Source organism: Misgurnus anguillicaudatus, chromosome 8 (assembly GCF_027580225.2).
Source record: "Misgurnus anguillicaudatus chromosome 8, ASM2758022v2, whole genome shotgun sequence".
Lineage (NCBI taxonomy): Eukaryota > Metazoa > Chordata > Actinopteri > Cypriniformes > Cobitidae > Misgurnus > Misgurnus anguillicaudatus.
Genome location: NC_073344.2, coordinates 1381626 through 1400430, shown reverse-complemented (window position 1 = coordinate 1400430; position 18805 = coordinate 1381626). Strand labels below are relative to the sequence as shown.

The window sequence follows — 18805 nt, the reverse complement described above, 5'->3', positions numbered from 1 at the left end:
ACTTTGATTTGCTTGCTCAAGTGTGTTTAATTAGGGTTGGAGCCAATCTCTACAGTGCTCCGGCCTTCCAGGGTAAGATTTGGGGAACCCTGGTGTATTGTTTTAATCAATAAAGTGAAACAGGTGTTTCGTTACAATATAGAAACAGCTTATATTGCTTTAAGTTGTATAAGCTTCAATTTTGAAAGCTGTTTGTCTTTTGAGTAAAGAAAGAAAGAATTAACAATATAAAATAATAATATTGAGTTTAGTCAACATGAGACAACAAAATATTCCTGTAAGTTACTTATGCTTTTTTAAGTTCTGTTAACTTAATTAGGTGGTGAAAGTTGAAAGTTTTAAGTCACAATATCTAAACACAATATAATTACAATTTAATAAACTTAGTTAGTCCAACTTAAAAAAAGCTAGTGACCATAACACATTTTCTTTTGTTTTAATAACTTTTATTTGTCATTCAAACTGAAAAATTTAATGTGTATGTAACCAAAAAGTTTTAAGTTGGTATGAAGTTTGCTTACTTTTTTGTTAAGGAAACGGTTTTTTTTTACAGTGTACTTGACTTAATTTAAACTTTATTTAGACTTTATGAAGTGTTATGGCTTTATTTACTTAACTGCCAAAAAAGCTAGTGACCATAACACATTTTATTTTGTTTTAATAACTTTTATTTGTCGGTCAAACAAAAAATCATATGTATGTAACCGAATAGTTTTAAGTTGGTATGAAGTTTGCTTTTTGGTTAAGGCAACAGGTTTTCACAATTTGTTTAAGTAAAGTCATCATTTTTACAGTATACTTTATTTAGACTTTATGATGTGTTATGGCTTTATTTACTTGACTGTAATTCACTTTTCAATTTTAACTGATTAAACAGAAAACATGCTTGGTTCCTAGTGATCATGTGTTCACATAAAAACTTTTTTCCCCATTAGGTCATTTTCAGTCAATTTTACATAGATTTTTACATTGTTTATTTATGTGCTGTAATAGAAAATATTTATTTTTAGTAAACCTCTGTCGATGTATATGAAAGTTTTATAAAGCCACAAAAAAAGCATAGCTGATATACAACACACTAAAGGATTTGAACTGTTATTAAATATGTAAAATAGGCTCATTTGTGGCTTGTTCAGTTTTATCATGACGGTTGCCTTTAACACATCAATAGAAATCAGTTGCTGGCCTGCATAAGATGACTAGCAGTAAAAAAACTTGAATAATGTCTGCATTCCCAGTACTGCAGGTCAGACATTTTAAATTATCTTCATATGCTTTGTTTGAAAGCATTTCCGTTGTAAATAGTCTCCATTTCAGCTGTTGAATTCGCGATGCTGCGCACAGAACTTAACTCCAAGGGAATGCATTTGTCTTACAAAACAACATGCAGCGTACTCGCAGAGGTTTCTTGGCAGAGCACACTTTCAAATTCTTGGGGGGGAAATCTATTGCAGCATCATGCGAGCAGAATCACAGCAGTAAATGGGATGTAAGAAGAATAAAAAGCATTGAAATGTCAACACGGTTTATGAGGAGTCATGAGGGCGACCGCAAGTTAGCAGTGGGGAAAAAAGCCATTTAAGGCATCAGGACCATGGACAGCTACTGTGCCACAGTATCCATCTCATGAACACTGTCTAAAGCATAAGGGACTGAACGGGATTCACAATGTCACTACCGATACTGAGAATGTAATACAAAATCGCGTTAATGTCGCGGTGTGTTGTTCAGTTAGACCTATTTTAACGGAAATTGATGTTATTTAAATGACTTTTACTCCATTAAGAATAAAATATGTGTTTTACCTTTATGCGTTTTAAATAGGCATATGTTAATAAAAATACACTAAATTATATTCATATTTATATAAATAAACATATAAATAATAAATGCTCGTTGTTATGTATAAAAACATATGTATAGAAATATAGCAATAATGTACAATAATAGACCTCAATTACTTTATGCTCAGGGAAATTGATCAGCCGTTCTGGCAATTGCAAAAGTATTGCAGTGGCATTTATTTTCTTCAGAATCAGACTAGGCTATATGCCTATTTTTTTCTGAGGATTCGTTTAAGTTATTTCTTCCCCAGGAAGTGGTATTTTTAAAGTAATTTATTTTAAACAATAGTGTATTATTATTTGAGAATTATGAACGTTCAGTTAAGTAGTCTAGTTTGTGTATGTTGATCTTGTGCAAGTTGAATATTTTTTTTTTAAATATACTGGGGCTTTAACGACTCATTTATATCGACCTGCGCCGGGTTTCCCTAAAGCATCGTAAGGCTAAGTAGGTCGTAAAAGGTGCTAAGTTCAATCGTTAAAATAGTACCAAATACGTTTTCCTTCTGCATTAATTTATGTTCAGTCATAAATTTGATTTCTCATTTTTATTTATATAAGTAATTTAAACAAATAAACAAAGAAGAACCCAATTAATAAATATACATTTAAAACATTACATTATCGTAATTGCAGGACTGCAATTTGATGGTTGTCCTGCAGGTGACCTTGTAACTGTTGTCTTACAATGCACTTAATCCAGAGCACTCGTAGATCTGCGATGATTTTCAAGTGCTTTTGGGAAACGGCCCGTAATTCTAAGATGATTCGTACGATCGTTTATACGATAGCCTTACGATGCATTTGGGAAACCCGACCCTGTTTGCCTTTGTGCAAGCCAGATAACCTGCAAATTCCTTGGTGTATTCAAACTTTAAGGGGCGGTTTTCCGGACAGGGTTTAGATTATTCCAGGACTGCAGTTGTTTTAGGGCATTTAAATAGACATTTAAATGCTGTGCATTTTGAGACAAAACAATGGTACTGATATATGTTAAAATATGTCAGTGCTAGGTGTTTTGAAATTAAACCAGCTCAATCATGCATAGTCTCGGACTGTCCGGGAAACCGCTCCAATAAAAAATATAATCCTATAACTTTCTGAATGAAATGATGTTCGTTTAACTTGTATGTGCTAAAGACTAGACTATTCGATTGCTAGCTCAGCCCATTCTCAATGGCTTGGTTAGCTAAAGTTTTTGATTGGAATATTAGTCTTTAGTCTTTGCCCTTAGAAGTAATTTCGAAATAAGTCTTCAGTTTGTTTGGAGTAAAAATTTTTTGTGGGGTGGTGCGCTTCAAATAGTGAATTCGAAATTTGCAGAGACAAGTCTTCAGATCAAATAGACAAATCTTTGCCATCAAAACGTAAACAAACACATGCTCATTTGTGTTTTTAGGGTTGTTCAAGTCTCTGCTACGCCAAAAAGCTGCAATAGTTCACACTGCGCACGTAAGGGATCCGCAACCCGAATATCTCATCCATGAGGACGACCATTTAATGACGCGCGCACCTCAGCATGCTTGATTTCACAAATCTCACTTTATTTGGCTTTAAGTACATCATCTTTATGTCAAAAGCTATGTGCCCCAATAATTTCTGTTTATTCCTGTTGTAATTTCTGTTTCTATCAGACTGCTGCTCTTCGGATTTCAAGCTGCAATGCTCTCGGATGTGTTCTGAAATGGAGAGGGAGGCTAAGAGGCGGTGGAACGGTAAAGCTTGATGGATATCGAGCCGGCACCACAAAAAAAACGTTATGCTCCCAAGACGGATTTTACAATCAGTGCCTCACTTAAGTTGTAAGTAAATATGTACATGGGTTATACATACGTTTCATTTAAGCAAACAAAAAGCTATTTAAAAATTGACGGCTTTGCACTGCTTTTTGCAGCTTGTGAATCGCTTTCTATTATATATATATATATATATATATATATATATATATATATATATATATATATATATATATATATATATATATATATATATATAGGTTCTTAAATAAATTATGTTAGGTCAAGCTATTTTTTTCAGCTGGGCGATTGCAGTAGTTAAACATTAAAAACAATATTGTTTTACACTATATGTCAAAAGCTGAAAAGTATCCACCTGCATGGGGCAAGGTAAAATTTTTAAATTTGTTTTCCTTGCATACTTGAAAATCTATCAATTTGAATTTAAATCAGACCTATATGGTGAATCTGCACCATTTTAATTTAATACAAATTAAGTATATAAGGAAATATATACATTGTTCACCTATCAGAGAAATAGACACTGACACTGAAAATCTAAAAGATAAAAATACATAGGCAAAGCGCACAATATGGCAGACCAACCAAACGACTGACGAGCTAATATTTACAAGTATGACAAATTAATACATACAAATATACATGGGTAGCACGTACAACCATGTTATATTTAAGCAATGAAAGAAATTTCGATTAATATTTTCATGTTATGAAATAACAGTGCATCGTGTAGTACAGTGTAGACAATATATGTTGGTGTGCTAAATTGCAGACGGATCTCTCTTCATGTCACGCCTGAAGGCCCCTTCACCAGATATCACATATCTTATACATTTCACTTAATAATTGCATCCCTCCTTCTCATATATCAAGCTCCTGGCCTCGGGCTTATTAGGACCCTAGTCTTTAAAAAACTCAAATTTGCATGTTAAAGCTTTTGGTACTCGAACCTTAACACAGCACATTACCTTTGAATTAGTTATGTTGCTATTTAGACATCTGGTTAACATTTTAACAAGTAAATTAATACAAACGTTTATTTGTCACACGAGAGAAAAAACAACGATTGTTCATGGAAAAAAAAACATGATAAGTAACCTTAACTGTGACCATGAATTTAAGATTTTAAGCAATTACATGAAATCCGAATATTCTAATAAATGTCTGTTTAACAAAGATGCAATGAAATCGTCACTAAGCTCAAGTTTATTTATTTATTTTTTTACATTTTATACATTTGATTATCTATTGTATGTAATGATACTATAATCAAAGGGCATTGTTTTTAAAATGACAATATTTCATGCTTACGTTAACGTTCCAAAAGGGGCTATGGAGCATGTTCTAAACATCTGAGATTACAGCAAGAAAACAGGTGCAAGCACCAAACGAGCCTGTCCCAGGGGAGCTTTGGACAATTGTTCTCATTTAGGAAATATTTGCCCGGGGGCCACTGCTTCAGACAGCACGCTTATATTCGGAGATTATACCGTTTGTCTTTCTGTTCACCATCTTGGTTAACTTTTAAAATATATACCTAAAAAAAAAATCAAAATATAAGGCAAACATTTTAAACGTGATAAATTACTGTGTTTAAAGATTAAGTGTATTTAGTTCACATAAGCTCTACGGTGTTTAAAATAAAGTTTAACCTATTCTTCAGGCATCAGTCGTCTCTGAAGGATCGACGCTGGTTGATGTCAAGTTTTATTACAAAAAGGTTGAAGGTCTGTGTTTGTAGACCTAAACTAAATAGGTTTGGGAAGGAAAGAGAGTCACCTCTTTTTCCTCCCAGGTCTTTGTTTGTGTTGTAATATACATATTTTGGTAGGTTTTATGTGGATTTCTCAAAGCTGATTGGGCGCTCAGGTTGCGGCGTGAACGCCCTGTGATTATGTCAGATCGCGTGCAGAGCGAACCAGCCCAGCCTTTGAACTTCACCGCTTTTGGCTCTCATTCACTAGCTTCTCCTCGCTTGTCAGCCAGGTGCTTCGCGGGACGAGAATCCTCCGAGAAAAAGCGCACGAGCACACCGTGGAAACTTAGCTTCCCGCCCTGGATTTTGCGGAGCGAGGGGCTGTTCTTGCCTGAGCCCCCAGTGTCATTTTTAACAAACATCTTTCATCTACACGACCACACGGAAGAATTACTGGATTTTTTTCATTGATGTCGTTTTTAAACTTCTCCAACTTTTCAGAAGTGGCATGATCCGTGTCTGTCTACATAATAGGTGAATACTAATTTCTCTTGGTTAAAGAACTTCTTGTCGTTATTTTGAAAGAGGAGTTTAAACGGCGCTGTGAAAATGTCAAAGCCGGCAGATCACATCAAGAGACCCATGAACGCCTTCATGGTCTGGTCAAGAGGCCAGAGGAGGAAAATGGCTCAAGAGAATCCCAAGATGCACAATTCAGAAATAAGTAAAAGACTCGGCGCCGAATGGAAACTGCTTTCTGAATCCGAGAAACGACCATACATCGACGAGGCCAAGAGGCTTAGGGCTCAACACATGAAAGAGCACCCAGACTACAAATATAGACCCAGGCGGAAACCCAAAAACCTTCTTAAGAAGGACAGGTATGTGTTTCCTCTGCCCTACCTGGGTGACACAGATCACCTGAAAGGACTTCCGGTTACTGCCACGGACTCTCTCTTAGGTTCTACGGAAAAAGCTCGTGCATTTCTGCCACCAACATCTGCCCCTTACTCCTTCCTCGACCCGAGTCAGTTTAGCACCAGCGCCATCCAGAAGATGACAGAGATGCCTCACACGTTGGCCACCAGCACTTTACCCTACGCATCATCTCTGGGATACCAGAATGGCGCATTCGGGACCCTGGGTTGTCCCAGCCAGCACACCCACACCCATCCGTCGCCTACAAACCCTGGGTATGTGGTGCCCTGTAACTGCACCGCTTGGTCGGCATCGAGTTTACAGCCGCCTGTTGCCTACATACTGTTCCCAGGTATGACCAAGAGTGGGATTGACCCATACTCAACAGCACATGCCACTGCTATGTGACTCCACCACTATAACATTCTACTCTTTGAAAACTTGAACACACCAATGCATGTACACAAGAAAAGAGGAATGGTCAAGACATTTATACATGAGTCCGTGTGGAATTGAACTTTTCGCCAAGTACGAGAGGTTCCTTGGATCTTGGAATAAATGTAAGGCAGGTGCCCAGTACTGTAAGAAATGTAAATGTTGAAACGTTTATTATTATTATGGCAATAGGATTTGGATGCCATTAATTTTATTTATTATGTACAATTTGATGCTAAAATGATAATTGTGTTTTGACAGTTAATATAATTGTTATTATCATCATATTATTATTTTAATGACTTTAATTTGCACAAATACCGGTTAAGATTGATGTTCTTTGTACAGCCTATTGTATTTAATGCTGTTTTTTTAGCACTCTGAAATTCAAATTTTATGACTATTAGGGATTTCAAAGTTGGAAATTCAACGTTTAATAGATTATACGGGTTATTTTGATTAAAAAGATCTAACCGATTTCTGCAATTAGACAGTCTATTCAAAATATAAAATGAAAAAATCTTACCTTTTATTATCCTTAATTTTGACAATTTATGTGGTTCAGTGTTAGTCACTCGTTCTTTTGATTTGAATTGAACTAAAAGTTTGAAGCGAAGCTGTCCATCTTGTATTTTTTATCTGCGATGACAACTTAAATCCTGTCATGTTAATGGAAAGGAAAATTTATCTAAATCGGGTGATACCTCGATTCTTCGTTCATTTACCGAGCAAAGACATTTTAAATAAAGACATCTGTCTTAAAAAAATACACATCTCTTGTTATGTTGCATATTTAAATTAATAAAAAAGGTTTGGGCGATTCTCTTCTACAGTAGTGTCTCAAGGCAAAAAGGCAAATGCAGCAAAAAAGCCCTGCTGTATCGCTGTACATTAAGTGCGAATAAATCGTTTAATAATTGTTTGCTCTTCCGTTATTATATTAGGTAAACTGCTTTCATTTCTGGAGAACTTTACATTTGATTGGTCGATCAGAAAAAGATGTTCCTGCCAAATATAAACATACACCAGAAATTCCACTTATTAGATACTGTAAACAATTAAAGGGCACTGTTCAAGTAGTTTAATGTTTTTGTTGAAGGCTGCCTAATATAACAATCTGGCTTTTCGGCATAGATTTTAGGTAAACTCTGTCAAGGCATGGCGTTTCCGACGAATGTATAAGGGAACGCGAAAAATTAAATGGCAAAACAATTACTGTAGAGGAACGCTTAGGTAAACTGAGGGAGAACGTGAATTGTGATTTACCCTGAGACGGACAATAAAATGGAAATTGAAGGAGGGGTGGTTTGAGGCATGTCATATTACAAACATTTTCTAATAAAAACAATAAAAACAAAAGCGTCAAGATTGCTTCAAAATCTCAGACTTCACAAATTTTGCAGCGCTGACAAACGCATAGTAATAAATATGCGCTAATACATTACAGATCACTGCATATTTAGCATCTGCCAGTTTGCATTTTATGGTCTATTCGGCTTGATGAGCTCTTTTTTTGTGGTTTTAATTTATATTTTGAGCTCATATTTTTGCAATCGTGTGTGTGTGTGTGTGTGTGTGTTTGTGTGTGTGTGTGTGTGTGTGTGTGTGTGTGTGTGTGTGTGTGTGTGTGTGTGTGTGTGTGTGTGTGTGTGTGTGTCCTTATCGAAATAAGGAAATCCCACACTTTGATGTGTGGATGTGTAAGACGGGCTTGTGCACAATTCAGAATTGAATTGAGCATGACTCCTAAATTCCAATTCACTTCTTGAATTTGAATTGAATTTGAATTGATGTCAAAAACAGGATCTAGAATTACAATTCGAATTTGAATTAAAGGAAGCAGAATTGCAATTCAATAGACATTCATATACATATTATACATTAAGTAAAGTGTTAAAAATGAAGCTTTCAGTATATGTCAGATATGATTGCATTACATAATCTATAAATTATATTAGTTTGAACTACTTGTACAGATTACATTAACAGAAAATGTTTTCCCCCAGCAATTAATGTTCAAAACTCTAGTCACATAACAAATAATTAAGTTTGATTTTTTTGTAATTGTAATTTTGTGGAACACAATGGAACATGACTTCATTTCCCAGAATGCTTTACTTTAACCGAGTATTTAAAATGGTTTCCAAACAATTTTCCAAAGTAACTTTCCTAACACTGAATGTATGTGAGATTCTTTCTGTTTTGTTTGTGGAATTTCTTTGAATTGCCATGAATTTAATTCCATTTCCTGTCATTCCAATTCCAATTCAACTTCCTGTAGGGCAGAGTTAATTCAATTCAAATTCCAATTCATGAATTGAATGGAGGCCAATTCTGAAATTCTGAATTGTGCACAAGCCTGGTGTAAGAGACGTTTTAGGACTCTATTGTTCCACCTGTTTTACCGCTTCGGTTAAGTTAAGATCTTTAGAGTTTAGATCTTATACCAACACTGTTAAAAACATTAAGTATTATGAAACAAATAGCGTTTTTTTTGGTCAATTTCAATATTTAAATTAAAACGTTATCACATTATAGGCTATACACGCCAATTAATTATTACCCCCACCAAATATCATTTTTTAATTATAATTTTCTGTAACTCCTGATATATTATTATTAAAAGGAAATGATAAATAATCAAATGCAATGCCAACAAGCTTTTCAGAGGCCCCTAAAATAAGTTTGTTGCCTTATTTCAATATTGTATTTCACTGTGACGTTTGGTTTAATAACGTAAGGCATATAACAACCCATTCTCACCAAAAAGCGTACAAATGACACGCAGTGTGATTATCGTGCAATAGATACGCCAAATTCATTTCGCTTGGGTTTAGGGTTAGAACAACTTTTTGTTATATAAAAATGACATCCTAACCCAAACCCCAACTCTAACCCCAACTCCAAGCGACCATGGCTTAAATATAGACAAAAACATAGATAAACTTGTATATTAAATAACCTGCTTAAACAAATCTGAAATCTAACCCTAAACCCTAGCAAAAATGGTTGAAATAACAGAAAACAAATGAGAAAACAATAAATAAAACGACACGAAACGATTCGCCATATAAGTGAATGGGAAGGACTGGCGTATCATATGCAGGCAAAATCGGAATTTGGCGTATCTATTGCACGATAATCACACTGCGTGTCATTTGTACGCATCTTGGTGAGAACGGGTCAGAATAATTGCGGGTCTACGTTTTTTCACATTTTGACATCAATCAAATAATAATGAAATTTATCACAACGGGTAAAGGCGCCCCGGTTTTAGAAAGAAAAGCAGTTGCTGAAAGTGAAGCAGTCGACTTAAAAGGAAAATGGGGTTCTCTCAAAGGAAACAAGCTTGCAGAACAATTGAGTTTGAGCTGCAAACAGAGGATTGGAATTGGCCTCTACTTTTGTCTGTTGTAGCAGGAATGGGCAATGGGATTTGAACACAGAGGTGTAATATCGTTACTGTATTAATTAAAATTTCAATTTCATATCCAGATTGTTTACTTATCTTCCAGGAACATATGCTGGAAGAAGTTAAGATTCACGATTCTGCACTATTGCCCAAGGTGCAATTCGATATAAAGGGCTCTGATTTTTATGACAAGACTGTTTTATCTGTCGCTATAAATTAGGGCGATAGTCCTTTGAACCGAATAGCAAGTTTTACATCAACTTTGAAATTAGACGATGATAATTAGGCAACCTTAAAGATTACTTCTGAAAGAATGGCATGGAAAAGCGTGTTCTCTGCAACACTAGATTATTTCAACAGTAAAACGTGATCCTAAATTAAACTTAAATATTTACCAATTTTTTAAGTCTTGAAATGTAACTTTAGGTTTAAGTATAGGACACTACACAACTGCACAGATGCCCTAAACCATTTTATAATTTGAACTGTTGATCCATATAACATGACATTATAAACAACGTGACAAACCAACAAGACCTCACAATTAATTACCATTCAGATGATTTTGTTGATTTTGAGATGATTTTTTAAGATGATTTTGATGATTTTGTTTAGTTGGTAAGCCCATTAATAGATAGGTCTATTAATAAACTGCGATTATTTACATTTTTTTCTCAAGCAGTCTGTAAAATAAAACGTCGCAAACAAAACATAAATGCAACAAATTAGAGGTGAAAATTATGATTTAAAATTACAGACCCATACGTCCTTTCTGAGACGTTATTTGAGATCAACGGAGAGCCCGAATTCAATCCGTCTTATCTCCCCAAGACTCCTTTCAGCGGGAGATCAGAGAAAAAGAGAGGATAGTTGTTCTCTATTTTATTTAATTTAATGCGACAGGCTGTGCTTTCAGATCATTTACATGCTTCATTTAGCGATAAAATTTAAGAAGGTGGGAGATACAAGGCGCTTTCTTTCTGAAACACTTTAGTGGAAAAAATAAAACACACGAAACAAAAGTGAGAGGACATGACACTTTTAAGTGAATGCCATGGGTCATTTACATTATTGTCTTATAATGCCAAAATACATGGTCGCAGAATTAAGTTAGATATGTAGCTTATAAATATATCTTTCCCTGAATCTTGCCATGCTAATTTTGTAGACTTGTTTCCTTGTCAATTCGCTGTGCTTATTTTAGTTTGTTAAACAAGTCTGATTTTTGCTGTAACAAGAGGTTCTTTATTTTGTTTAAATATTTATTCAAAAACAGCTATTTTGTTAAAATTAGGCTACATATTTTATTATTGGCCTAATTATTATAATTTTAATAATGCATTATTATAATACAAACATTATGTTTTATAGTAAGTAAAACATGCTTATATGGGGAACAACAATTTATTACTAGTACATTTAAATATCGTAATATATTGAGTTTGATGTAATGCGGATCTCATTTCCAAAATTGTAACTATTGTCTCTCTCTTTCCTCTCCCACTCGGAAAGTCTTAAAAGCATTATTGCTGCAGCCTCGTCTATCTAAAATTGGATCTGGGATAGCATTTGGACAGAAGAAAAGTAAACCGCAGTCCTGTTGTTTGAAGCGCCGGCCTTGAATTTGGGGGTCCCTGAATTCTCATGTAAAAGTAAATAAAACGGTGAAAATGTGGTGGCTTTATATGCGGGTCCAGTCGGGAAAGAGCCCTCCGACTGATTCAAATAGTGAAAGATCTATCTCTCTCTCTCTCTCTCTCTCTCTCTCTCTCTCTCTCTCTCTCTCTCTCTCTCTCTCTCTCTGTCTCTCCCTCCCTCTTACAATCACGAACACAAGGCAGATTGGCTACCTAAAAAATAATGCATAAACGTCGTACTAACTGTCAGGCTTTAAACATGTCAATTAGCTACATAGCCTATATAAAAATATTACAATATAAAATATGCGTTATTATCATGTCGAGTAAAGGTCGACCAAATTAAGAAAATGAAATTATATATTATTGTAAAATATATTTTTGCAATAATTATATATACAGAACAGTGATTTCGTCAAGGATCACAACTTATATTCCGGAGCGTCTCTTAGGTTCATAAAAATATTCAGTTAATTAAGAGTCTGGAGCTTTATTCACAAAATAACATCCCATACGGCCAAAAATATATTTTAAATATATGCTAAATGCATTTTGTAGAATGTTATGCTCAATTGAATATATCTTTGAATTTGGGAATATATTTAGTTTTAACCTTCATATATCGACATATATTTCAAAATGAATTTCAAGGGCAAGCAAATACATTTCTAATTTTATATCCCAAATGGCAAAAACAATTAAATATATAAAATAAATATATGCTAAATACAAGTTAATTTTATAAATTTTATATTTGAAATTGAAAATTTATAAATGTATAATTTTAACCTTTTTAAAACTTATGTTTACAGGTTCGTAACATAAACAATGCTTTAAAATGTTTTAATGCTTTAAGATGTATTTACTTTTAAAATATTTTTTGGAATATGTTTACAAAAATATAATTTTCACCGATTTTTTTGTATATTTTGAAATATATTTAAATATATATATTGCCGTATGGGGTAAACAGTATCGAAAACGTGTCGTGTGTTAAGAGTTTTAACTTTATTTTAACTTAACTTTATTAATTAATTAGAATACTTAAAACATAATGAGCCATACTATATAATTACCAACTATTGATAAAAAAATATAATTTTTTTGCATTGTTTATGTTATTTAGTCCCAAAACAAACAGAATTATATTTATTTATTTATTATTGCTTGGTTGAATAAAAATCATGATTGTGCTATAATGTGAACCAACAAAACAATTTTATTAATATGAGATTGTTTTACTGTATAAAGATAAAATAATGTTTTACTGTATATATATGATCTAATTTCCGTGTTTTGGTTGATACATACTGTAGGCACTGCCAAGATCATATGAAACTCAAACACACATGGAAACATACACTTTGTATTAGGCGTTCTTTACAATACTTTATAATCTAAAGAATTCATGCGTAGCAATGTTTTAATATCTCTCATCATAGTGTAGAGTGTGTGCAAACATTATTAAACTTAGATAATGTCTTTCATCACTCAAAGCATTTTCACAACATGTTTAGGCCCCCAAAATTACCTTTTTTAGAAGTACAATACACTGTCAAAAATAAAGGTACGAAGCTGTCACTGGGGCAGTACCCTTTAAAAAGGTCCTAATATGTACCATTTAGGTACAAATATGTTCCTTTAAAGGTACATTTTGGCAGTTCAAAGTACTAATATGCACTCTTTGGGTACAAAGGTGTACCTTTTTGAAAGGGTACTTGTCCCAGTGACAACTTTTGTACCTTCATTTCTGAGAGTGTATATTAATTTGTGAAAATGATGTCTAAATATGTAAAATACATAAAGATGTACAACATGTTTTAATAATTATCATTATTAACTGATCTGCTGTTTAAAGCTATTATATTGAGTTAATTCCCATTTGTATATTTACTATCTTACACTACAAGATATGCATACACTCTGTTAAAAGGTATGGGTTATTTTCAACCCAGCATTGGATCAGAAAGGGACAAGCCCAGCCATTGGGTTAAATTAACCCAGAAAATGTTTTATAAACAACCCAGGATAAGTTAAATTAAATGCATATGCTGGGTTGCAACTAATTCAGCATTTTTAGAGTGTAAAAAGGCCAGAGACTTTTAACCCTACACTGTAAAAACGTTTGTCGTCAAATCAACATATATTTCTTATGTATGTTACTAATGTCAATTTATCACATGTCAAAAGTAGTAGGTGAACTGACTCTCTCTCTCTCTCTCTCTCTCTCTCTCTCTCACACACACACTCACACACACACACACACACACACACACACACACACACACACACACACACACACACACACACACACACACACACACACACACACACACACACATTCTGTGTTTCCATGTTTTGTGGGGACATTCCATAGACGTAATGCATTTTATACTGTACAAACTGTATATTCCCTTCCTCTAACCCAGGGGTCACCAACCAGGTAGCCCGCACAGAGTCTGTGAGGTGCCCGCCAAAGCACATTCTATTAAAAGTCCCAACTGTAATATTTATTCATTACATATTTTTTATATTAGCTTGGCTTGGTTTACGTATGTTAAGTAAAACAAAAAAGTTTTAAGTAGACTATATCAAAAAGTAGCCCTCCAGATTGTTTTATACATTGTGGTAGCCCTTGCTTATAAAAAGGTTGGAGACCCCTGCTCTAACCCAATCCCTAACCCCCACCATCACAGAACACTTTTTCCTACTTTAGATTATCAAGAAGCATCATTCTGTTTGATTTATAAGCTTGTTTTCTTAAAGGGACCTCAAAATGTCCCCACAAGGTTACAAAAATACTGTAGAGAGTATCTTTCTGGGTATATATATATATATATATATATATATATATTCAGAATGTCTGTCCCTGAATCTTCACATTGCTTACGCCATCCACTACCAATCAAGCTACTGGTAAGCTTCAAAAGCTGGCTTCTCTTTTCTGGTTCCATTTATATTTCATTAGCAATTAACAAACAATAAAAAAAATCAGAGCTGAATTATTATAATTTTTAGTGGAAATGAGAAAAATAAACATCAATTGTCAGTTTGCTTGTTAAGATGAGGTGAAAGTAAGTTTTCTTTTACTGCTTGGTTGGGGATGTTTTCAGGCTCCGCTCGAGATCTTTAGGATTTTGGTCAACAAAGTGTACAGAAAATAATTGAGAGCTAAAGATTTTAATTTTAAAGCTATAAACCATATTTTCCTTTTTTCATTAGGCTATGTATATTATAGGGCATAATCTACAGTTACAGTGGCATAGCTTGATTCGTTTACATTTTTGCTTTCCTGTTTTTCTTTCAGATTATTATTTTTTAAATAAATTTATAATTCATGTAATTACACTTTTATATTAATCATTTATAAGGTTCTGAGCATAAAACATGTTTTATAAATATTGTTAAAAATGCATGATTAAAAAGAGACATGTTTCATCCAGGTGATGGAGTTAAAGGTTGGAACAGTTGTAGGAGCCCACAGGTTTGAAAGGGCTCACAACAATTTCCCGTGGCCCATAGCAATATACTATACTCTACATTCAGGGGTCCTTGAAATCCAAGCTACAGTCCTGGTTTTATCATTTAAATCATTTATGAAGGTATGTGTCAGTACAGAGCCCTACATCTGCATCACAGGCAACCATGAAGGTTTTTTTAGCATCAAAGCATACCATTTAAAATAAAAAAAGAAGTGTCCCATCATCCTATGTGTCATATCCTATCAAATGACAACCTTATTCACTGATGTTGCCTAAGCAGTAGTGGAAGAATATTTATTGACAAAACTGGGCCTCATGACACTTACTGACATTCAGGTTGACAAGTTGTCAATCACCCTTCGGTGTGCAGCATATTACCTAGCTGATGAAAGCCTAAACCCCAGTCAATGGTCTGAGAACTCTGTGACTGGTTTGTAGGTCCAGATGCCACATGTCTCATTCAGATCCAGTCACATGGATCCCCTGTCAGGAACTCACAGCAATCAAATTACCCTGAAGCAACAATCAACTGTCCATTGTCAGACCCCAGAATCTAAAGTAAAGGGAAAATTATCACTGCAGTTGTGTCTCGTTTTAGCAAGGAAGTTCTGAAGAAGGAATGACTCTGGAAACCCAGGAATCAATGTGAAAATATAATTGACAAATGTAGTTTTGAATTGTTATTACAACAAGATAAAATGAAAGGCTTTCAGTGTTCACTTTCAAACCACGGAGTATGTTAACTTTATTAAGATTCTCATAAAAGGTATCTATCTAAGATAAATTATGTCAGAAAGAAACTTTGCTTTCCAGACACTCTCAGTTGAGTAGAAAAACTAAAGCACTTTTGTTGCAGATTGCACATCAAATGTAATGAAATTTAGTTCACAGTTATATTAACTCAAGCTTTTAAGATATATTATGTCAGAAAGAAACTTTGCTTTCCAGACACTCTCAGTTGAGTAGAAAAACTAAAGCACTTTTGTTGCAGAGTGCACATCAAATGTAATGAAATTTAGTTCACAGTTATATTAACTCGAGCTTTTAAGAACATCAGCCCTGACAAAGGTGATTCTTCTGTTTTCAAAAAAGCATGTTGTCATTAATCAGTTTCAACACAACATCTGTTTGGGATGGCAGGGGGCGGGGTTCCAGACTATTTTAGGCCTAAGTGAGCTAACAAGACTCATTACAGAGAACTGACCTTCAATTATTCCATGTGCTTAATAAAGCTTAATAGACAGCTTTGTGTCAACTGTATATTAGTTAGGTCACTGCCATACAAACACTTAGAATTTTTTGTGAAATTAATTACTTTGCATTCAAGGACTTTGATTGCAGGTCGGTGGAGGACTGTGTGCATGTTTGTGAAAAGAGAGAGTATGTAAGCTGAGTGGATGCTAATCGCTGCTCCCCGTGCCAGAGCATGTCATTCTGGTTCAAATGAGATTAAAGCGGTGGGTATGTGGGGCTGTGGAGGTGAAAGGTAAAGGCACTTATCAGAAGGGTTTCCCTCAGGGGCCGTGGTGACTGACTCAATCAGAACCCCGGCACACACTTCTCACTGGATTAGACTAATCAGGAAGAAGCAAGAGGGATGTATAGACCACTTATCAGGACCAAAAACATTGGACTCCCTTTCCCTTTAAACAGACCCTACAGAAATGTTTGTTAATTTTATTTATTGCAGCATGTTTTTACAGTAGCAATCTGTTTACATGTCACAAAGATAGCAGAGTCTTTGATGTTTTAAGACTCCTGTTCACTTATTGTGTTCATTATTTATTTTTCTTACTCTATTTGTTTAGGAAGCCATCATAAATCATACTGATGTACAGTAGTCAGTTTAAAAAAGCATGATATTTTATATTAAAGCAATCTTCAGGAGCTAATTGGGCCTTTAGTTTGCTTGTGAAAGCATATGAACATATGATTGTTACTCCATGAATGGCCCTTCCAAAAAATGTAATTTATAATTTATGATCCTGGAATATTTATCCTTATTGTTGCTTTTAATGTAACACTTGTTTAAGGTGTTATCTGTAATTTAAACCAAATTTATTTAATTTAATGGGAAACATATTTACATTTCCAAATATTTTTTTTTCAAGCACCTACACTCTAAGAAATTATGTTTTGTTTTGTGTTTCTCAGGATTTTGGAACAAGGAAGAACCCAAATGAGGACGTGATGGAACAACACAGGACTTTATTAACAAACAGGGTATATATATATATATCAAAATATACTGCAAGACTTACTGGAAGACACTTTGACCACGAGGGATTTGTGCCCCCTCTGTTTTATTTTTGTATTCATGGTTACAAATAAAATTTTCATCATTTTGAGTTAAATAATAATTTAACCTTATCTCCTACGGGATTTAGAATGTTCAGTAACGTGACATTACTGCCAGATTCAAACGTCTTTCGCGTTGGTTGACGCTGAGTCAGACGGACGAGCTCAGCGCTGTCATATATCAACACTATGCAGTGTTTTCAAACTCACAATGTTTGTTTTAGATTTCAGACATTTAAATACACATAAGCACTGTTTGTAAAATACACCCTGATGTCTGTGGAAGCAGCAATAAAAATCTATTCAAAAAAGATAATAATTTGCAAATAATAAATACAAATTATTTTCAGATAATAATCATTTGCCAACGTGTGTTATTCATATCAGACAAACACAGTGGAAGCAACTATAAAGTTTACTCTATTGTTATAAAGGTTATAATGATACCTGTTTGAAAGACGGAGATGCGTACCTGTCAAGCAACTATTACATAACAGAGCGAGCGAGGACAGAGACGAACGTGCTGGAAAAATATATGGAATAATTTGTGCATCTTTGAATAACTGAAAGAATACATTTCCTTTAAATATAATTTTTGTCATATAAAGTTTTAAGAGATAATAATGTTTTATCCACTTTTATTGCTTATCTAGACTTGTGGTTAACAGCGTGTTTGGCGCATTTAGCTTACCTCAGAGTTTATTAATAATAATACAATTTACATGTCAATCCTGCTTCCTTGTCTGTTTATTAATTTCATTATGCTGTTATGTTAAGTTATAGACTATGGGGATATTAATTGCCATATAAATTCTCTCGTCTAATATTCAAATCATATGCGGAATCAGAATAATGTGTGCATCTTTGAATAACTGTACGGAAGTTCCTTTGAAAATATATATTTTTTTCAAAGTTTTTTCAAAGTTTTGAGAAATAATGTAGTTAGGATATTTATTGCAGACGTTTATTGCCGTTGAATGCTCTCGTCCATAATATGGAAATCACATAGGACATAGGCTATATAATGTGGTGTACTGCACAGTTACCCTGCTAATTTTAATTTATATGTGGAGATAAATAAACATTTGCAAATCTGCTGATTTAATCCATTCATGTCCTGACCACAGGCTAGAGATTTTAAACATCTTTAGGGGCTAATCACACCAAATGCGCTTTAAACGCTTGGAAAAGCAAGGCGCACTTGCCTTTATTAAAAAAGAGCAGTGCGACACGGCTTTATATATTGCTAAGCAACCACCGAGTCAGCTGTCTTGTCAATAAAATATTAAAGCGTGAGCACTCTTTTGCTGTTAACTGTCATATTAG

The 18805-nt window shown here is 34.2% G+C and overlaps 1 protein-coding gene across 2 annotated transcripts in view; it reads left to right on the top strand.

Annotated features, from left to right (window-relative positions):
- Window positions 1-18500, top strand: part of LOC129450835 (transcription factor Sox-14) — a 30976-nt gene extending 12476 nt beyond the window's left edge. Inside the window, exons 4-5 of one of the 2 annotated variants that reach the window (XR_008646459.2) lie at window positions 3479-3646; window positions 17336-18500. Coding sequence is in view for 1 of the 2 variants with exons in the window: in XM_073870100.1 (XP_073726201.1) it covers window positions 5907-6623 (717 nt within the window). In the remaining variant the exon portion in view is untranslated. Of the gene's footprint in view, window positions 1-3478; window positions 3647-4869; window positions 6776-17335 lie in introns of those variants that run through there. The other variant, XM_073870100.1, reaches the window with a different exon arrangement.
- The last annotated feature ends 305 nt before the right edge of the window (window positions 18501-18805 follow it).